The following is a 23,859-nucleotide window of genomic DNA, read 5'->3' on the forward strand; positions in this document are numbered from 1 at the left end:
TTTCTCTCTCCTGTACAATTATCATACTGTGACTTATGTCCTGACTTATGTTATGGTCTGAGATACAGATTAAGGTATTGATTGTGTTTTACTGGTATCCAGTGCAATACTTAGTATTTAATTAATCAGTGGCGGCGATTCGGGGGGGGGAGGGCAACCGCCCTCTCACTTTTTATGGTTTATTTATTTTTCAATTTAGAAATCAAACTTGAAAATATAAAAAAAGCAGAAATGTCAAAATTTTCAGAACATAATTATTTGTTTAACTTTGTGTATCTGTTTACGAAATCTTATTTAGCAAAAGCAGTAAATTTTAGTTAAGGTATTCATTGTTTAAATATTAGAAAATCAATTGTTTTACATAAAAATAAGCCATACTTGTTCAATGAATTTATTACCCCGTGTTTGTGACATAAATACTTTACTCAAAATACTTTGGGGTAAATAATATAAGTCTAATTCATGTCTAAGTGTTTTTTCAGGGAAAGTTATTGTGTACAAAATTCATCAAAATCTTAACAAAAACGTGAGTTAAGTTGCTAGATTTACATCAATTACCACATATCTGCTCTTAAAACCAGCCCTAGCAAAATTTTGTACTTGTTTGTCTTTTTTTTTTTTAATTTTTGCTGGTGCTAAAAGTATTATAACTCTTGGTTTTCTTTTTTTTATGCCCCTCGCCCCTTTTAAGTCCCAATGGCCGCCTCTGTAGTGAATACTAGCCTTACCTGCCATTGCTTTGCCTGTGGTTTTATTTAAAGGCAGATAGATACTTTCGAGCCCAATGTCGCTGCAGTTCAGTCAGTTTTCAAAATTCAAATTTTTAAAAAGTGAGTTCAGCAGCAGCGAGCATTATGTTAAATTAAAGCATAATCTTACAAAACTAGAAGCAGTATTTTTTGGAGTCAGGTGAACGGGAGCAGGAGTCAGGTCATGACTCCTGCTCCTTGCTCTAAAAGTTTGGTGAAGAAATAAGACTGGTAGTGCCATTACTTAAGACTTTCCCAAAATTTTTTGCTTGACGTTATATTAGTAAAAGGTACCATGTTCACGTGTGCCCCCCTTTCCTAAAGTAAATAATTATGCATAATCTAACCTTTATGAAAATGCTTTATGTAATCAAGAAATATTCTCACTTTCCAAAGAAATAAATAAGTGAAATATAAGGAATTCTGTTCATTCAATTATAATACACTAATTTTTGATTTATAATTTTAAAAAAATCAGTAAAACAACAAAATGAAAATACAACATTTATTTAATAAATACAAAATATATATACACTTTTTGTAATTACAATGTTAGCTTAAAGTTTCATCAGATATTTCACTATCTTCAACTTGTCTTGCTGCAGGAAAATAAACTTTGAAAGCAAAATTCGACCTTGGCAATGAACCCTATAATTTAAAAGAAGCAATTAAAAGAGCAAAATAGAAACATATGACTATTTAATAGGAAATTGATGTGGGAAAACAATGTGAATATTGCATGTTTTTATGAAATAACTAATAGACTTAACTTTTAAAACATGGAAAGATAAAATGGATGTTGAATCATTTCATTATCTATCCTTAACATATAAACAGACATAGGTACATAGTTGATGTTTGAGGGTTCTTTTATAAGACATTTTATTATTATTGTTAATATAATAATGTTTCTGTACATTAAGTTGGAAATGTTTAAAAAGGCCGAAATATATTGAAAAGTAACAATTAAAATTTCAAAGGTAATTAAAAATTAACTAGAAAAAGGAACTTTAGAAAATGAAAACTTTTCTAGCTCATATCATAGTTTTGATTTATTTTGTATCACTAAACCCATTTATCCCACCATCCCCCTAACTCTCTAGTCAAAATGGAGTATTTTGGTTATACTTAAAATGAAAAAAATAATAAAACCCCAGCATATTTTAAGACAATCTTTCATCTTCAAAGCAAGTCCATGAACAAACACAATATCAAACTGAATCTTATGAAGAACTTGCAACACCACTTGATGTAACAAATATATCCATCCTATTGCAGCAAATAATAATAATAATAATAATAATAATAATAAATAAATTTTTAAAAATGTGCTTTGAAATTTTAAAATTAGGATTGCTTACATAGCATAACAACATAAACTAGAAGAATTATTAAAATGAATCTACCATTAGTTTTAAGACAAGTTTTCTTTAGATCCTTGCAGTTTGTGGTACTAAATATGCTTTATAAAATCCCACACATTAAATTTAAATATAAAATAAATACAAAAGTATTATTTTGCACTCTAAAAAAAAATCGTTTTTTTTTTTTCTTAGATAGGTTGCATCTCAAATTATGTAAAATGACACTAAAACAGAATATATGATAGTCAGAAATATGAACATTTTAGTTCTGCCATGTGGATAGCAAATGTATATATATATATATATATATATATATATATATATATATATATATATATATATATATATATATATATATATATATATATATATATATATATATATATACATATATATATATATATATATTTCAACACAGATTCTTGATTAAAAACAAAGGAAAAAAGCAAACAGCAGGTTCAAATTAGATTTAATAATAATTACTGCATTACTCTGCACCAAACTACATGCTGCAAAATTTGGAAACTACCAGCTTTTCAATAACCTTTGCCTGGTTTGTTCTGGCATGGAGGATAAAATGAGGCTGAAAAATATATTAAATTTAATACAATAAACATATGTTTAACTTAAAAAATTCTCTGTTTGGTGACTGGAGCGAAATAGTTATAACGTAGTTCATGTGTGTCGCAAAAGACAACTAAAATAGACACCAAATATATGGTGCTGATTGATGGATAGCATCTGGATTGTATGATGTCTTTAACTTTTGAGGAATCAGGTGTTACCTCATTGCAGTTAGCCTTGCACTCCTACAGGGTGGTTGTGTAGATATCAACCTTTTACCACCCCCAGTTCCAAGCTCCTATGGAGCTAAATACTGGTGCATTGGAGAAAACCAGCAACCTTTCTGCTCGAGGCAGTGAGGTCGCAAGTCTGCAACCTACCAACTCTGCAGTAGGGGGCAGGGAGTACGTACTTAAGGGTGCTCTTCACTGAGAGTCTGAAAGATTCGGATGTAATGTTAACCTACGGGGAAAGTTGGAGCTTGTTTTTACAAATTCCTGTGAAGTTTTCGGATCAATTTTTTTTCTGAGTATTTTTCAAGACCATGCCTGTGTAAGATAAATAAATACCTTTGTGCTGAATAGTAAAGTCAGAACAAACAACGTAAGTAGAAGCACAAATTTGTAAATTACAACAGACACGTGTTTCGGCGTTACAGGGAACGCCTTTTTCAATGCAAAAAATAATGAGCTTATGGATGAAAAGACATCCGACAAAAGCCAAGAGCAGATAAGCATGCAGCTTAAAAGATAAAAACAGCGGATTAGCCAAACACCAATGACAAAGTTATAAACCGATCAGGAACCAATAGGAATGCAAGCAAAGGCCAGGAGCTTTCTCTTAGGTACGAACCCAGAAAGAAAGAATTCAATTGGACAAGGATTAAGCCGAAGCTTAAACAAAAAGAAAAGAAATTGTCAGTAACCGTGAACCGCAAGAAAGGAAAAGCAGAATGGAAAACCAAGAAATAAAATAAACAGAAACAAAAAATATTCGAAAAAAGGAAAATAAAGATAAATAGAAGAAAATTGGGGGGGGGGGGGGGTGTCAATCAAGACAAAAAAGGTAAAAATAAACAAAGGAAGATAGATAAAAATGAGTGGGAAAAAAGGGGAGCATTAAAGATATGGGAGCCAAATGTTAGAAAAATATGGGAACTGAACTAAGATCGTTAACTAAGTTAGAACTGTTCCTCAAAATATGAAAGGATTCCCAAAAGTCAAGATCTGATGAATTGGGGCATTTTTGGATAATCTGATAAGAGTTAAAATCAAAAGAGTGATTCGAATCCCGGCTTTTGTCGGATGTCTTTTCATCCATAAGCTCATTATTTTTTGCATTGAAAAAGGCGTTCCCTGTAACGCCGAAACACGTGTCTGTTGTAATTTACAAATTTGTGCTTCTACTTACGTTGTTTGTTCTGAATTTACATGCCTGTGTATTTTAGTTTTTACTTTTTTGATGAGTCCATTCTCCGATTTTTTAAAATTCGAGAAAAAATTAATTTCTTCGAAAACGAGGTACTGTTGGACATTTCGCTCTGTAAAACATCTGCAACTCGTGCTATCGAAATTTTAAGAACGCCCTGACACGCAAAATATTTCCAGCTCTCTTTTGAGATCTTGTTTAAAATAATGCGACCATGTTTTAAGCAAATATCGGGTTCTAACTATTGAAAAAAATTTCAAAATACGTTCACTTTTTGCATTCGCTCCGCCTCCCATTAGTAACCGCCCCTTTTTGAGGGGATAGCGCTAATGGGGTGCAAGATTTATTCCCCTCAATGACCTTCGCTGGACGTTCTCCTCTTCTCCTGAGGCCTTCTTGAAGAATCAAGTGCTTTTGAAAGTGAATCCATGTAGATGCGTGCTATTAGCTGTTAAATTAGCAACATCTGCTTTTTTTCAAGTTTGTGGTTTGAACAAAAATAGATTTGAAAGGGATATTTCTGAGTCAAATTGTTTATTAACAATATAATGAACATTGTTATAATGCTGTGGAATGCGAAAAGTTGACATTTTTCCCTTCCAGTAGAAAAATATTTTTATATATAGATTAAATCGTATTCCAGATACTAGGTATTTTGCATCGTTTTACATGTGTTTTATGGTACTACAAATGTACACACATAAAGTGCTTTCCACAGCTCAACAAACGTTTTTGAAAATTATTTGTGTCTTTCAGAGCCAGACTTGTCAAATTTCTTTAGAAGGTAGATGCACATTGAACATGTAATTCATAATATACAGTAAAATTCATCGAATTTCAGAATCGGGACTAGAAATTTATTTGGTTGAAACAAGTATTTCGTTGCATAAGTATACGTTGTAATAGGATTTTACTGTATTTCTCTTTAGAAAACTTCCTAAAGAGGAAAACGATGCATAATTTGACCCCAAATAGAATTGTGAAACGTTTCTTATGGGGTCGCAGTATTACTCCTTCTTTTAAGACATGTATACGATATTATTATACAGTTTTTAAAACATTACGTGAGAAACAAAATAGCATAATTTTTATTTTCCAGCGCAGCAATAGGAATTTTAGTTAATTTTATTTTTATTACAGACTATTTCCTAGCTTACATTTTGTGTCATAATTCCTGCGTTTTACCTCAAGTTTTTATCTATTGCCAGAAACAATGAAAAAATAAATAAATAACTAAAATAAGTTGAAATACTTATTTTTAATTAGCTAACTTGGAAATAGCTTAAATATATCGAAATTGTGATTAACTGCAGGTTTTGAGTGTTTTAATCAAGAAATCATGTACTTGTGTTATTCCATACTTTTCAGAGCGAATCAAGCTTGTACAAATAGTCTTTACAATTAAAAAACATGTTTTATATTTTTTGAAGTACGTTGCTTAAATATTATTTCTCCAACAGCGCTATCATTTTTGGAATACAACTAAAATTCAGGAAAATATTTATTCTTCTAGAAAAAAAATAAGTTTTTTTTTTTTTTTTGAGCAATTGCGAATGCTTATTATCCTTACTTGACCAAAGCTGATGTTGCTCTGATTTTTCAGATTGTCATGATGACAAGAATAACTCTACCTCGTTGTTTTAATATTTACTAAGAAGTCAAATTTTCGTCGCCATGGTTACTAATCGTTTGTGTTCATTTAAAGTTTAACTTAAGTAGATTTTACTTTTAAAAGGGGGTGGGGTGTAAAATTACATTTCAGAAAAAAAACATCAATGTGGATGAAATTAAAAAGCAAAATTTCATCCAAATACAAAATTTCCAGATTACTAATACCGACATTTAAGATTGATAAGAAAACAAAAATACAGAAGGCTTTCTGATGTCTTCAGAAAGTTTTCACAATAGAAATAGTTTTCTTTTTTTATTTATCTTTATAAGAATTTGGAAGCTGTATTTTTGGAGAATAAAAATACTTTTCAAAAACATTTATTCAGTTGCGGAAAACATTCCGTACACCAACATACTCATTAAATACATAGAAAATCATGAAAAATATATTAGTAATTTAATAGGATTCGGTTAATGTAAAAAACACACCAAGCTAGAATTACTAAGCATTGTATGTATTAGTTTTAATGATGTTTTTCAGCCTTATGTTGCTGACAAAGCTAACTAAGATGTGAACAATATAGAATGGGGGTTACAAGTTTTCACTGCTTTCTATTTTCATTCTCAGAAGCTAGATTAGTATTTTAATACAATGCAGAAAAAATTAATTACAGGCATTAATGGTTTTCAGGTCACATAAGCACCCCCCCCCCTCCTCCCTTAAAAAAAACATCATTAAAGATCGTCTTAAATTTCGTTTTTATGACTTTAATTTCGAAAAATTTCGGGAAGGGAGTTTGCGAAAAGTCCTTCTTTGACCACTAAAAAAAAGTCGTCTAAAATTGCATTTTTGGAACTTTGATTTCAAAAACCTGCAGGTCTCCGAATGCTACTAAAGATGGCCTAGAATCATGTTTATAACACTTTGAAAATTTTGCCTCCCCCCTAACATCACACTAAGACTGCATTTTTAGACTATTTCGAAAAATTTCGTGGAAAGCTTCCGAACTCCCCGTTTCCTAACAGAATTGAAGACTACCTGAAATTGTGTTTTTGGCGTTTCAAGTTCAAAAATTTGCTGGTGGAAGATCACAGGACCTCTTACTTACTTCCAAATACTACCAGAGATCGTCTAAAACTGCATTTTGAAAATTTTATTTTCGAGAAAACTAAAAGGCCTAGCCCCCAAACAGAGTGCTTGGGAAAATAGGGAGTATTTCTGAGTAAATAGTATGCTTACGATGAAGATCATATTAATGAAATATAGAAATGGTTCCCTCTCCTAAACAAGAAGCTAAATCCTTTCTCTCGTTCTATTTACATATTACTAGGAGTCAATAGAATAGAAAACGTGGGATCTCAAAAGAGATTTTTGTTCAGTACGAATGAAAATTACTTGATAATCATTTGATTAGAACATTCATTTTATTCTGTGACTGAAGACACGATACCATAATTTTTCGGCACAGAAGTGCGTAACACAGAACTTTAAAAAAAAAAAGTTTGTCTTTTTTTTTTCTTTTTTTAAATTGTGAAATACCCTTACTTGTACTTATAATTGCTTTCCTAAATGTAAGCTGTTAATTTTCATTTTTGTTGTAACTTTATGTATTTCCTGCAAATCTGTTTCTTGCCCTTTTTTTATTTTTTATTATTGATTCATTAAATGCAAGATGCATGAAAACGAGGCAGAGCGATAAAAACTTAAAAATCTGGCAGAACGAGGCGTTGAGATTTTTTTCACGTAAGTATTTCGAGATTTTTTTTTTTTCAGGCAGATATACATCTAGGTAATATTTTCGGGCGTCCTGAGAAAAAGGACACCGCTTAATATTTATTATGACAACTAACGAGGATCAGACATTCACAAGACTTATTAGAAAAATTTAATAAAAACTCAATGTGTTGAAGCAGAAGCACTATTTACACTATATGACCAAAAGTATTGGGTCACTTTCAAAAATTCACATTTTTAGGGATTTCTCGAGAAATAATAGACCAATTGGTCTATAATTGTTTCGCATAAAATGTATACTCTAGTTGTCATTTTCCAATAAAAATCAAGTCTGCTATTCATTTAGGGGACCAACAACAAATTGAGGAAATTAAAAAGGTTTTTTGATCATTTTTCATTGTAAATTGCTGGGAATAAGCTATAATTTTTAGAAATGAGTTAAAAATCTGTCAAAAACTTATTTTTATATTTTTTTGAAAGTATCTCTAATACCCATGAAAATATAAGCATTTCTTTCAAAAATGCAAATTTTTTTTGAAGGTTTTCGCCTCATATCACGCAGAGTATTTCGTCAAACGTTACTAAACTTTTAGAATATTTGACAGCATTTTAGAGAGATATAATAATAAAATTTGAAGTTAAAATATTGAAAATTTGATGAAATATGAACAATTAAAGCAATTAATTTTTCACTGCGCATGCACGGAAGATAGCAATTTATAACGTTCATAATCCAAAGCTCAGATATATCCTACAATCCATGAAAAAAAAATTCCACCGCAATTTCTTTAAAATTTAAAAAGTTATCAGCGATCTAATGAGCCGAATTTCTATAATTCTAGGATAGGCGACGAATGGTAAGGGGTCGTTCCCAAACTGGCAACACTTTCCTGCCAGCGTTACAGAGTGATTAATGATAAGAACAGATTATTTGTTGCTGGTCCCCTAAATGAATAGCAAACTTAATTGTTATTGGATTTGACGTCTGGAGTATACTTTTCAGGTGAAAAAAAATTACATAGCAGAGAGCAATTGGTCTTTTATTTCTTGAGAAATCCGTAAAATTGTGAATTTTTGAAAGTGTCCCAATACTTTTGGTCATATAGTGTATGTAATACCTCATGTATTTTGCCGAATTTGGTAACTGGGAATTTGAGACTCTAAAAGTGCTAGGTTTAGCTTTATTCCAAAATTTCAACGCAAGAAAGTTTACAAACATTGAGAGTGGGGAAGGGGTGATTTGTGCCTTTGAGCTTGGAGCAGGGTGAGCACCCCTGCATACAAACAAAGATCACAGAAAAATCTTTAATTTTTCAAATTCAGGAAATCCTTCTCCGTAGCCCTCCGCGACTTTGCCGATGTTATGCTCAATTTGAAAGAACTTTCACCATAACAACCCCTTGAGAAATGCTATCGTAGCCTTCTCATCTGCATATAGTAATTAGATAAATAAATAAATATTTTTTCAAAAACAAAAGGATTCAAAGATAAAGATTGGGTTAATTTTCTGATCACCAGTGGTGAGAAAAGGCAATTATAGTAGACACATTTTTTGTAGTCGCCACTCCATTTGTAAAACAGGTAACTAACCAATAAAGTAGCATTTAATTTACCACTAAAATATAAATATTATCAGTTCAAATAAAGGTTAATATAACTAATTAGTGGCATTAATGTTTATTGTACAATCAAGTATTAACTATGCAAAGAGGATCTAGTTTCATTTTTAAGAAGAATGTTTTCTGGCAACTCGGATGTGGGGTTGGGGAGAATGGCAAACAGGCAGCGGAAGCGAAACAATTTCGCCAACCGATAACTAGTATTTTTAGTCCCCACTTTCATTTGGCACTCGATTTTTCAAATATATTAAGTAGGATCATCCATTTTTAAAGAATATTTTTTGGTTAGAATTTGGAGTTCATTTCGTTAAATTTCAGTGTGGTCATGCAAGCTATCTTTTTTTTTTCCTTCCTTTTTTGAAATCATCAATTTTCAATAACGAACATTTTTCTAAAAATAAAACAAATTTATGAATTTATTTATTGCAAATATTCATTCATTCGTTAATTTTTCCTAGATGAGATCTTTAACCGTATTAATGGGGGAAAAAATCTTCGTTTCAAAATTAATTTTAGTGCGAATACAAATAAATTAATATCACAAGCAGGATTACAAAATGCGCGGCAATGTAAAATGCAAGAGGGAAAGAACTAGAATTTCCTTGGAAGGGTCTGCAAAAAGCTGCGGTTTCATTTCGCCGTCAGCTACACCTCATTGCTTCGACTACTCTGCACAGCAGGGGGAGCGTCCGGTCTGTCCCCCTGCAAAATGTGACAGGTCACATGATCCACACTTTCATCGGTCACCGTTCGTTCTATTGGTTGTTGAAGTGTCAATCACTTCACTGATGAGCACTGCTTTCGTTTAAAGAAAAAGCCCATTTTCAAGCGAGATCGTTTTTCTTCCCCACTGAAGAGCAGCCTTAAGCACAAAATGGCAACTGGCACAGGCAGGAGAGGAAGAGGCTGGTACAGGAAGCAAAAGATACTGGGCCAACCCTTCCTCAAAAGGTAGGAGACCAAACGGCTTCAGTAAGAGGCGTCATATTTCAGCATATAAATAAGGTATTCTCAAAAAAAAAAAAAAAAAAACTGCATCAAGACATAAAAAAGCACTTACGGGATTAAAGAATGTACAGTTATTGCTAGTCACTGTGTATGGATCATACTTATCTGCACAAACAACAACATCTGGAAGAGGGTACAACCAGAGTGCATAATCATACTCCCAGTATCGAGGAGCAACATTCAACGCAAGAGGCAAAAGATGAGCATTTCCAATAACACTTTTAACAAACTGCAAAAAAAAAAAAAATGTAACCAATTAGTTTCTTAATTTTTTATTAATTTATAAATCATGGGTGCAAGTTTGGTGATGTATTCAGGACGGAAAATATTTTCAGCCCCCCCCCCCCCCAACATGCAGGCTTAAGGAAAAATTTATGTGTATAAATGTTGTAGATTTCAATGCCAAATTTGGAAACAGTGTTTGATTTCAATTTTAAGCCTGTAAATTGTAATATTTAAGCGTTTTGGCAGCATAATTCCAAAAAATCTAAAATCTGGCAATAAGTGGAGGGGGGGTCTGGGGGCTCTCCCCCAGAAGTTTTTGAAACTGAAGTCCAAAAAACGCTATGGTAGGCCATTTTGGTCAAGTTCTGGGAAAGGAGGGGTTCAGGAACTCTTACATCAATTATTTCAAACTGATAGTCCCAAAATCACAATATTGGGCAGCCTTCAAAAATATTAGAGAAGGGGGGGGGGCGCTCTGGGCTCTCCCCAAAATCGTGGTTTTAAAAACGAAATTATACTCCATCTTTCATAACGTTTATACGCTTTTTGAATGCACTATGGAAGGGATGGAGTTCTGGAACCCTTCTTTGGCAATATTTCGAAATTGAAGTTCCAAAAACGCAATTTTAGACGATGTTGGATAATGTTAGGGGTAAAAGTGTTCGCAGCGCCCCACCATTAGTTTTTGCCAATCGTAAACATTTTTATTGTAGCAATAAAATCGCTTAAGACATAAGGTTTTCACTTTTGCAACATAAATTAGTTCTGATCAGAATGTCTACATATGGTAGCGCCAACAAACCAGAAAAGAAGAAAAGGTGGGGGAAGAGTATGGCCGACTAATGATAATGAACTAGCACCATTCCCCGACACAGTCTTCATTTAAAAAAGAATTCTTTTATAAGATAGCAGGTGGTGAAATTAGCTATAAAAAACCGCTTCAGTGAAGTAGATATATTTTTTAAACAAGGTATCATTTCCAATATTCATTAATTAAAAAAAGAAATAGGGGAACTGAATCCTAACCCCAGGCAGGCTTTCTAAATCACATCCCTCTTAAGGCACTCAAATATAGCCTAAAGTGGCGCTTTAAATTTTCAGCATCAATACATTTTTGGAAGAAAACTCCCGAAACCCTTTCTCTGAGTTCACCACAAATATCCTAAATTTCAATTTTTAAGGATTAAGTTTAAGATAATGCCATTATTTTGTAGGAATAGTACCCCTCTTACCTATAAACATGATTTATGACAGCCTAAAAGTTTTAATACTTTAATTTTGGAACCTTTTTGAAAGAAACTTCCTACACCCTTCCCCTTAAGTCATCCAAAGGTAGCCCAAAACAAGCTCTTAAAATTTCAGAAACGGAAATATTTCGGGCTGATGTGCGGAATACACTCCCCCTCCTCATTGTGTTTACTAAACGCAGTGTAAGTTTTTGTTTAAGATTTATTTTTCTATTGAGAGATCAACTCCCTTCCACACATCGCCAAAGAAAACCCCAAGTTTTAAGACTTCAATTTCGAAAATGTTTCGAGAAAGACCCCTAAATTTCCTAACTCTTAACTCCCTCAAAAATAGCCAAAATTGCATTTCAATACTTCAGCACCGAGAAATTTTCCGGGAAGAGAATCCCCCCCCCCCCGAACTCCTTCCCCTAAGTTCACTAAATTTGCAGTTCCCCTTTTCATCACCGAAGATTTAAGAATTTAAATTCTAAAACTTATTGAGAGAAAGCCTTCGAATTCCCTCTTCTTAAGTCTTTTAAAGATTACCTAAAGCTGAGTTCTGAATACTTCAGCTTTGAATATTTTTTGGGAAAGGGGAACCCCGAACCCCAAGACGGTCTAAAGTTGCGCTTTTATGACTCTAGCTTCGGAATTTCGCCTAAAGAGAGCCCGCTCCCTCCCTCTTAACATTGCCAAAGACAGCCTAAAAGTTTTAAGACTTCAATTACAAACACTTTTCGGGAGAGGTTCCCAAATGCCATTTCACTCAAGTCATTATTATAGCCTCAAATAGTTTTTAATACATCATCTACAAAATATTTTCATGTTAAAACACCAAAACCACCTCTCATAAATTCACCAAAGATTGCCTAAATTAGTGTTTTTAAGACTCCATTTTTTGATATTTTTTTTTAAACCTCCTCCTCCTCCCCACTTTTACATCATTAAAGACAGCCTAAAACTTTTTTACTTTTAAATTTTTAAGAGTTTGCAGAGGAGAAATATCGAACCACTACTAGCTTCAAAAATGGCTTTCAATTCAGTTTTTCGATATTTTATACTGTAACCCTTGAGTAACGCCCCCCCCCCCCTCTTAGATTGTCCAAGATATCAAGGTTTTAAGACCTCAGTATTGTGGGTTAATTTGCGGACTGATTACCCTCTTTGCAAGAGCAGCGCTTTTTCGCAAATTCGTGCTGCCGTTATTTTTCTCCTTTCCTTTCTCTCCCCCCCCCCCCATATTTCCATTCTAGCAATTGTTAGATTCTTTGACATTGGAATTTAGTGATTCCTCAAGTCTTTGTTCAAAATGCAGGAACAGCTGCCCATCGGTGTTTCCAACCAGCTTGAAATTTCCCCTCGATTATTTCCGAAATTCCCATTTTCATTGAAATCTCCAAAATCCCTGATAGTTTCCGTTTTACCCGGTATGTGGACGCATTTTGCTGTGGCGAAAACATTTCATCTTGTCAGCAATCACTCTCAATCGGTGATTCAGATTCAACTCTTAAGACATTTTAAGAGCGTATATAATTTTCATTTATGCGTGTAAAGTTGGCAAGAAAAAAAAAAAAAGAACGCAAATGAAAGAAACGAAAGGATGATCGAAAATAGCATGAGAAACGGCTAAATTTTCAATTAGAGTCAATTATTTAGAAAAATCAGGGAGAATAGTGAGCAACTCCTTGGTCTGCAATGCAGTGAGTTGGAAATAACAGAGCTATACCTAAAAAAGTCAAATGGCGCGAGTCGAAAAGCCACTCCTTCAAAAGCACGTTGCAAACAAAACAAGCCCATGGCGGAAAACCGAGAGAATCTCAATGTAAATTCGTGGTTATGAAACGGTCCAGTAATTAAAGCATATTTTTCAAACACTCAATTTTTCTTTTTTAAGTAAAAACTGAAAGAAATTCATCGAATTTCTTTCCGTCCTGACCTCCGTCTCGGAAATTTTGTCCAAGACGGAAATCCGTCCTGAGACGGAAGGTCTTGCACCCATGTTATAAATGTACACAAGTTACTGTAAAATCTGCTGCAACCGTAATAAAGAGGTAACTCTACTTTTTTTTTAAACTCCTCAAATTTGCTATTTTTCACTCTCAAGAAAAAAAAAATAAGCATGAGCTACACTAAACATGAATATATACAGAACTTGGTTCATACAAAATGTCATATGTACAAACAATTAGTATGTAAGAGCCATTATTCATAATGGCCGTGAAAAAGGGAAATAGGAAAACAAAAACAAAATTAATTCATATCTATGTATGAAAAGAATTAAAACTATTTAATATTACTAATTACACATATTGAAATTTTGCACAATGTGTTATATTTTAGTTATTTCAAATTGCAAGGAAGAGTTTAGAGTTCTAACACTTGGCCATACTAAATGTCTAATTTGCTTATGTTAACATTTACAATTTGCTTAGCAAGTATTAACAGTATATTCAGAAAATTTTAAGGATGACTGACTCCAACCAACAATGGAGTGACAAGTGATAATCCACAATGGAAGATAAGAGTTTTATCTCCAAATAAGAATGTCCACATTGTATTGTCAATACAAAAAGATTCAATCTATGCTTCTCAATACATAGTTGGTTTTCTAAAACCACTAATGGTGAAGCATTTCTTTAAAATTATACTGCATTGAACTGCAATAATCTCCATATGTTTCCTTCACTTTAACTGAGTGTGGCAGTAGTACCTAGGGCAACATGTTTCTATTATGCAATACTATAGCTTTTAAACAAGTTTTGAAAGAGTTAATACGAAGTTCGTCTGTTTGATGTTCAAATAAAAACATATCTATTACAGACTCAATAATAGTACTGAAAACTAAATTATTTTCTTTAGAGTAAAAATCTACAAACTCTTTATGTTTGCATTCAAATATAAAAATACAGAAAATGATTCAATTCAAATAGTGTATGTCACAAAAATTGGTGCTAATGAGAGTAACCACCAGATTGCCGTTTCAGTTACAGCAAACCTAACCATCACCCCATTTTTCGTCCTTTTGACAAGATTTTAATTGTTAACTATGAGTTTCTATCATTGTGTACCATAGAAAAACATGGGAATTATAAATTACTAGAGGCCTGAACCAAGCTTGTCTGACTTGAAAAATTATCTGTTTTAAATAAACATTATGCAGATATTTTATTTTAAAATATCATGGTATGCAACTTTTTTTTTTTTTTTTTTTGTGGTTCTGAAGAAAATATTCACTTTATTTCCTAATGAAGAACAATCTAATCTTTACTTCCCAGGGAACAATATAATCTTCCTAAATATAACATTGTACTCCGCGTAATTGTACATTGGACCTTCAGTTTTGATGAGGTGATGGTATAAGAAATTTTCATTAAAAATTGCAGTTGTTTATATTTGAAATGGAAATGTGCAAGGACCATGGGAATTCAAGGAATATGAGCTGATTGACCTGCTGCTGGTCCAGTAAGAATAATACTCTAAATCATATTAGTCCATATTGATTTCCTTTGTATACATTAGACAAATTCAAGCTTAACAACAAAATTATTGGAATACCACCTTTAATTTTAATAGAATAAATATAGGCTTTTAAAAGTGTTCTTAAGATACAGAGATTGTACAGAGTTCCTAAAAGGAAACAACTTTAAACAGGCTTGAAGTATATCTGCAAGCATTCATTTGGGAACCACAGGAATAATTTGATTAAAATCGCAGGTAAATGTGAAGGTGACACCTCTCATAATGTTTTCTTAACCTTTTAGTTCTTTTAGAATTCTATCCACGGTTTCTATATTCAAACAGTGGCTCATCGAATATCTATCCAGCATTATGGGGCTTACCTCAAGACACTTTGCAAATGGCCCATTTTTTTCTTATGAACATCTAGAGTGATCAGTTTTTCCACCACTAAGTAAAATTGCTGCAATTAAGATTTAAAAAAAAAAAAAAAACTTGCACACACATCCTTAGTCTGCTTGTTGATTTTGGCCAGTCTTATATTTCTTAAACTTTTTTCAGTTCCACCGGGTATGCTGATAAACATTACTTTGCATTCAGGTATCATAGGCGATTTGATTCGCTGATCGCCTACTAAATTGTTTGCGCAATTAGAAACATACTTGTTTAGTAGGTTGCAATCATGCATCAATCTTGTCCTTACAGAATCGTTATCATCGATTCTCTGCGGCGCAGGTAAACAAAACTTCCCTGTTTACACTTGGCTTCAAAGGTCGCTTCGCTTCAAATGGTCTTTTTTGTTTTTGTTTTTCTGTCTGTTTTACTCTCCTTGCAACACGTCGTTACAGAGATATTTTTAAATGTTTGCCACAAAGCAAAAAGACCAAAAAGTTGATTTTATTGTGAAATTGTTACAAAAAATTCTTTGAGTTTACGAACGGAGTTTGAAAGTTGTATGCATCAAGTAAGGTTAGCTTCAAAGGGTATAGTCCTCTAAAAGTACGATTTTTATTCAAGGTGTTTGATATGTTGACAAGACCTGTCCATTACCTGTCAAAAGACTTAAGAAAGGTATTGAACTGCAAAAATGTTCTAAAATAATTCTTAAGTAAAAAAATGTCGATTAGCCAGTAGGATGAATATGGGATATTCTATTCAGAAGTGCGTTTTTATCAATACCAGGATGTCGTTCAACCTCTTAAACTCATTTTTTTCGGAAAACTGCTTTTTTTCACTTTTTTTTCTTTGCAATTTGTTTTGGATGGGATATTTGTAAGTTAATATTTCGTTTTAAACGTTGAGATACGGTCATCATGAAGAATATTTCTTCAAATCATTTTTATTTCTTCTTTTCCCTTCTTTGATAATTTCTTTCGTGTTGAATGTTCTTTGTTCGTTGATGTTTTAAATCTTAACTGTAAAAGAACGGAAACTATGTGCAATTACACTTTGATTAAAGAACTCTCTAAACTAAATACAACTTGAATGAATTCAATAGTGGATGTTTTCTATTTTGATTTTAGTATGCATATAGTACCTGAAGTTATGCAAGCAAAATTGAAACTTTTAGAAACACAGCCTCACATTCATATAAAGCGTTTGATTGCTCTTAAGATGGCAACGTTATTCCTCTTCTCTTCCTCAGCATACCACTCGAAGAGGACTCTTTTCCAGACATAACTACCCCATCAGAATTGGATTTTACATTTATAAGTACAAAACAGTGAAAACATACTGATAGCAAAGATAACTTATTAGTTTTAAAATTAGTAAAAAAATATATGCATAATTTATAGAATGTGTCATTCAGTAAAAATGCACCTTTCATATAGTGTAGGAATTTTTCAAATAGGTTCAATGGTTTTGGAGATTACCTGGAACATATATAAACATACAAAATCCCCTCTCTCTCTCTCTCTATAATATTAGTATAGATGTTACTCTGCAAGAATGTGCCTTTCATACAAAGAAGCAATTTTTTGAATAGGTGCAGTGGTTCCGGAGATTACTCAAAACATATACAAAACAATAATATTAGTATGGAGTAAAAAACCTCAAAGGATAGCTCGAAGGCATGCAAAATTATAACTTTTAGAAACATGGATTAATATTGTCTATCTACACTACTTGAATTCAAATACTAATTTACTTGAAGCGAATCTCAGTTATATAAATTGTGATGCATAAACATTTTGTGAGTCTTAATGGTTCGCAATATCCAAGGCTAATAGAATGCTATATACCTTATCTTCTGCAGTCTCAAATACATGTCAAGTTTTTGGAGGTTCTTATGCTGACTTTGTAGAGCAGTCAGTTCGGAGATATGCTTCGATTTTTCTGTCACTGCAAGTGCGGGACAATCACTGTTTCTTTTTACATTTATAACAATAAAATGGTGTGAAACATAAACTGGTGGCAAAGACAAACTATTGGTTTTAAAAAATAATATAAGTACATATATGTATAATTTATAGCCTATATCACTCAGTAAGAATGCACCTTTCATATTGTGAAAGAATTTTTCAAATAGTTGCAATGGTTCCGGAAATTATCTCGAACATATAAACATACAAAAATCAGCCCTCTCTCGTTATAATATTAAAAAAGATTATATTGTTTTAAATGCTTAAATACGATAATTATAAAAAATATTTCTCCAAATATTTTTTTCCGCCTCTTTGTCAATTTCTTTCCTATCGAACGTTCTTTGTTCGCTATTGTTTTATCTCTTAACTTTGAATATATGGTACTTATGTGCAATTGCTCTTTGAGTTGAGAATTTCCTCAACTAAATATACTTAAGTGAATTCCTTTGCAGATGTTTTGTATTTCGACCTTAGTATGAATAAAACAGGATAGCCTGAAATGCATGCAAAATTACAACTTTTAGAAACACGAATTAATATCGTCTATCTACACCATTGAGAAGGAATACTAATGGAGGGAGCCATAGCAAATGTCTCAGTGAAATAAGCTTGGGACCCAATGTTCCCCAGGTCAGGTGACTTGTTTGGCTGGGAAGTTGTCACGTTTTGGCACGCAATCGCTCTTTTGGCATTAAATATTTTTCAGACGACGCGACAGCGTTTATTATGAAGTCGGGGCTACAAATCAGAGCAACTCTGGCTCCAACTCCTTAACCGCATAATAATAAATAAATAAATAAATAACGGATACAAATACAGGCCAATCATTCAAATTCCCTCTCCTCACTTCTTTCCAGATTTTAAAATATAATGTAATTGCATTTTTCATGTATTTTGATGTTTATTCGCTGAAATGACGGGCATGTACAAATAGTTTAAAGTGTTGTTATTGACTGAAAATTTATGGATTCATATGTATTGTAATCAATGTTTTGAAATGATTTCATACGCAGGCATACTAGTATTTAAATTGAAGCATGAAAATAGCAAATCTTGATTCTTGCGCATCTGCTGTTTACAGGAGCTTGGCGAGAAGATACTCGCCAACAAAGCAAATGTACACAAAATGCTTAAGAGCCGTTAAAATAATTACTAGTTAAGTAAAAAGTGTTTTTATGGAAATAAAATGTTATTTGCACTCAAGATATACAATAATTTATAATTTTTATAGGTAAAATAAGTACAAACATTTAAAAATTATAGGCAACTGTGGAATTTGTACTTGTTGAATGCATATAAATGTTATTTTTTCTTTATTTAGAAGTGATAAACATTCGTACATGCTAGGGAAAATTTACTGGACCTCCTGGTGCGGCTTTTTCCTCACAGTTTACAATGCTAGAATACTGCACTATTACTATAAATCTAATTTTTCCCTTCTACAATTAAAGGTTGTTATCATGCATGGCTTCAGCTAATGAAAACTTCTTCAGCGGTTACGGTCAACTCGAAATTGCTCCCCAAGTCACATGGTACTGTTGCCGTATCGGGATAGTAGGGTTGCACTCTCTCCATCTATTCCTTCTCAATGATCTACACTACTTGAACTCAAAAACTAATTTTCCCGAATTGAATTTCAGTTATAATTTGTTTAAATAAATTTTGAAACATTCGGAGACGGTGTAATGTGTTGAAAAACCTGTTCTACGATCACACATTTTGTTTTAAGTGTGAAAAGAATTAGAAAGGTACACATGGTATTCTGCCATTTTACCAACTTATGATAAATAATATGAATAATTATAAGAGGAGAACTGAACTATAATTGAATAATAATCACTACTATAAAATGAGGAGTTGTATTCCCAGGCTTAAAAAGACCGATTGAATTCTAAAACCTGGGTAATATTTACAAATAAATGGTATGAATATGCTTACGAGGCTGGGTATGTCCACTTTCTCTTCATATTCCCAAGGAGTGTAAATGCTGTTACGACACATCTTTGAAATAATATCTTCACGAAATATTAAGATATCTTGCGAGCAGTACTGTAAACGGCAGGGATTTGAAGCAAATATTGCATTAGGCACTTTCTTCTTGAAATCACCCACATAAGAAAATGGGATTGCTGGTCTAAAAGGAGTAGATTAAAATTCATGTTACACTAAACACTAAAATCACATTGTAGCAAAAGGATAATGAATAAATATTTAGTTCATTTAATTGAAGAACAAAAAGAAAGCAAAATTAATTTGAATACAGCACAGAGAACACAATGACTAGGTATACAATTACTTTTGAATTTGAAATGAAGTAAGAAAGTAAAGTAAGAAATAACAACATCAAAAAGCACAAATTGCAGATTACTGCAGACACGTGTTTTGGCATTCCATGAAACGCCTTTTTCAATGCAGAGAAGAAATGAGCTTATGGGTGAAAAGATATCCGACAAAAGCCAAGAGCCAGATAAGAAAACAGCTTAAAAGATAAAAATAACGGATTAACCAAACAACAAATCAGAAAATTATAAATCAATAAAGAACTAATAGGAATGCAACCAAAGGTCAAGAGCTTTCTTACAGGTACCATAAAAGTTCTTTTGCATAGAAAAAGGCATTCCTTGTAACGCCGAAACACGTGTCTGCAGTAATCTGCAATTTCTGCTTTTTAATGTTGTTATTTCTTACTTTACTTTTCAGCACAAAGTTATTTATTTATCTTATGAGAAAATGAATTATCAGTTACAAGCTGATTTTATGGCTAGGCATAAAAAACAAAAGATTTTATGTCTAAACTCTGAAGGGGCGGGGGTGGATGAGTTTGCAATTTTTTGAAGTCTGGTCTTAGTGATCAATTGAAAGTGCATCAACTTCTTCCTTCTAGCAGACATTTAAGACACATCAGAGCTCAGTTAAAATACAATTTTATATCCAGATTTTTCAGATCTTTCATTATAAAAAAACATTTTAACTAGCATAGCTATTGTAAGTTAGCTGAGAACTATGTTTTTTGCGACCCGTAATTAATTATCACAGTTGCAAAAACAGAAAATATTGTAGGTCAACAGTTGTACCACCACCATAGATAAAAAGTAATTATCATTTGCAACTAAATGTTTGAAAAATACACATTAAACATTAGTTATCTACCACAAATCCTTGAAACAACATGACACAAACATACTTTAATGTTGAAGAAAAAAAACTTTTTGATCTATGCTCTGATTTAACTAACTTATAATTTAATATGATGGATATTATTTATAAGTAAAAACATTTTGCTACATTTACCAACTATACATTTTTCTAATAAAAAGAGAATTCCAATATCACTTCAAAATCAACCAAATGACAAATATCCATGTTAAAGTAACTGTGGTAAAATAGCAATAGAAATATTAAGAACATTAATACACAGAAGACCATAATTCCTACAATGAAGTAATGATTTATTTAATAGTTAATTTGCTGTTATTTTTATTGCAATTTTCAGTATAGTATTGTGTGTTACATTTGTTATGTAAAAATTATAACTAGTAAAAGGAGTTCTCTGAAAATGAATTACTTTTCTGAAATCTCTTACAAAATCAGATAAATTAAATCTCTGCATATCTAAATCAGCAGTGTCATAGCGAGAAATTTTGTTTTTATGGATAGAGGAGGATGCACTAATGAATCATAAATAGGCACAAACATACATACATACTGTCAGGCCCTCCTCATTGGGAGATGGATAAATACGCCACTAAAAGAGGAAAACATTTTGGAAACAAATATTTCTCCATGGACGTTGTAATAAGGAACTCTGTTAAATCAAACAATTTCTCTGGATAATCTGATAAGTCTGGTCAGTTTTTGCAAACACTGAAACTATACTTGAAAAATTTTGAATAAATAAAAAGTACAGCAGCTCCTTGCTACATCATGCAAGGCTTGTTATTTCTTGTTTACTTTTTTTTCTTTGTCTCTACACCAGTACAACATAACAAGAAGTTATTGCAAATTAAATAATGAATTTTTAAGTTACTCTTAGATATGGCACAGACATCAACAATTTAATCAGCAACAATGCAGTGAGGCCTCCCCCATCTTTGGGTGAACAATAGCAATCATTTGCTAAATCAAGATAAGGATTAAAATTTGCTTTATAGTTTGGAAAAGGGATACAATGATTTTGCAATTCAAGCTCAAAGTTCATTTTTATAAATTTATATAGTTTGTACTTATTACATGTTTATTTCATAGTTCATTTTAAAAACTCTTTACATTGGTTTATAATTACAATTTAAGACGAGTGTTACCAATTTTGTACCGCTTAGCCAAATTATCTATATTGATATTGAACCAACAGTATATGTTTAAGCAGAGCCAGCAGTCTACATAAACATTTATTATTATAATTCCTTATTATGACAGTTCTCACTTCCCCTTCATTTTTTTATTACGACATTGCAAATTCCTATGATTCATAACTGATTAATCCAGAGAATCATTCTAGTCTCTTTTGCAGTTAAATTTAAAAATATTCTCATTTTTCAATTGAAAATTTCATGCCTGAATTTTTTTCTCTATAACACCATTAAATTCAATTAATGGATGCTAACATGCATAAAAAATCATAGTTAATACCTGGGTAAAACATATGGAACCCCAGGATCATCAGGACCAGGAACAATCACAAATTGAGACTCAGTCACAAGTCTTGGGAATTCACTGATTAACTGTCCCAGTTTTGAGAAGCATTCTGTAAAGACAAAAAAAATAATTAAATAAATGTGATTAAATTTAAAACAATCAAATTGATTCATTTTAATAGAAGATGATCCTGAAGCAATTTGATATTAATGTTTTCAGGCAAGAAAATCTTTTGCAATAAAAACTTACGACTCATTTTAGAAATTAATAGGAATGGAGAGTAGAGGAGAAAGAGAGTAACTCCTAGAATTTTAAAGTTCCCGACTTATGACTCTTTTACGTCAAAATCAGTCTGACTCTGACTTTGCAGTCCTTGTTAGTGAACTTTATACTAATCTGCTACAGTCGCATTCCTAGCACTGGTGTGGTAATCCGTGACCCTCTAGAATATGTTTAGTTTCTATGTTGTTTTCACAAACATGAAACTAAAATGATCTTTAACAGTAGTAGAAAAATATCTTAAGGAACTAAAGTAAAGTTAATTTACTTGGTGTTTTGATAGTTTCTGATAATGTTTCATAAGTATACATTGAAAGAACCTAATATATTTCAGTAATGCATTTTTGAGTTGAATAAATGACATAGACAAATGATATGTAACCTCCCTACTATGATGCATCCATAATTTTCTTGGGGGGGGGGGGGGCATTATGAGAGATATTTTGTAATTTTAATAACAACACATGCATGCATATATGCCCAGATACATTGTTACATATAGCAAGGTTTCCATGTTTAAAGAAGTAATTTCAGGAGCATCTGGAGTGATTTTAAAGAACATTTTGCAATTTTACAAACAGTTTAATACCCATGATTATGTTTTGATACAAAAAAGGACATTTTGCGCTAAAAAGTGAAAGAAAAAAATTAATGTGTGGTAAGAAATAATAATGCATTGTATATATTTTTTTAAATAATGATAAAAAAAATAAGGAAATTATGATTTTTGAATATTCTACCCATTAGTACGTGCCAACAGCCTGATTGCATCATTCAGACACCATAGTTTCATACTTTTAAGTGATTCACTGTCTGAAATAGCCATAACCAAGCTTGAACTACATATCCTCTTAATGTAGCTAAGATAACTTTCACACAGGTAGCTAAAATTAATTCAACACACCATGGAGAGTTTGCAAAGATGGTGTAACTTATCCCTAAAGAGAAGGTAAAAGCTTGGGTTTAAATCTGTGTAAATTCCTGCTAAAAGCTAGGGCTAAGGCAGAACACTACAAGAATACACCAACAGCCCGACTATGACATCCATATATTGCAGTATTTGGATGTATTCTTTACCGTCAGAAAAATAGAATTGCATTTTTGTCTGCAAAAAAATGTTGGAATTTTAAGTTGAGCAAATCTTCTCAGATACAAAAATAATAAATGATCAGTAATGTTTAGCACAGAGAAACATACAATAATAAACTTAAAAAGAAATTTCGATTGTATTATTTAATTGAAATTTAACTATAAGTTTCAGAGCTTTCGAAAGACCAGAAGAATACCTTCAAAAACTTTGCTAGATGATCCAACACCTGACAGAGACAGAAAATTTCCTATCAAAACAAACACAGTGGGTGGCATCAGAGAATATCCAGCAAATAATATTTGCAGCTTCTGCATAACCTAGAAAAAGTACAATGTTATTAAATGGCAAAAGGAGAAAATACTTGTACAAATGAATGCAAACATTTACAAAGTAGTGTTCATTCCAAAATTGGAAGAGAGCTTCCTTTTTGATTTACCTATATTGTACATCTAGTTCAATACTGCCACGGGTGCACATTTCTAATTTTAGCATTAATAGTGG

General features: G+C 32.3%; 1 protein-coding gene across 1 annotated transcript in view; it reads right to left on the reverse strand.

Annotated features, from left to right (window-relative positions):
* Positions 1–1,301: 1,301 nt before the first annotated feature.
* Positions 1,302–23,859, reverse strand: part of LOC129229983 (DNA polymerase epsilon subunit 2-like) — a 38,541-nt gene continuing 15,983 nt past the window's right edge. Inside the window, exons 7-11 of the mRNA XM_054864367.1 lie at positions 23,555–23,675; positions 21,984–22,098; positions 19,293–19,488; positions 10,131–10,307; positions 1,302–1,397 (exon numbers count right to left, since the gene is read on the reverse strand). Coding sequence (XP_054720342.1) covers positions 1,302–1,397; positions 10,131–10,307; positions 19,293–19,488; positions 21,984–22,098; positions 23,555–23,675 — 705 coding nt within the window. The remainder of the gene's footprint in view (positions 1,398–10,130; positions 10,308–19,292; positions 19,489–21,983; positions 22,099–23,554; positions 23,676–23,859) is intronic.

The sequence above is a fragment of the Uloborus diversus genome, chromosome 9, assembly GCF_026930045.1.
Source record: "Uloborus diversus isolate 005 chromosome 9, Udiv.v.3.1, whole genome shotgun sequence".
In the NCBI taxonomy this organism is placed as follows: domain Eukaryota; kingdom Metazoa; phylum Arthropoda; class Arachnida; order Araneae; family Uloboridae; genus Uloborus; species Uloborus diversus.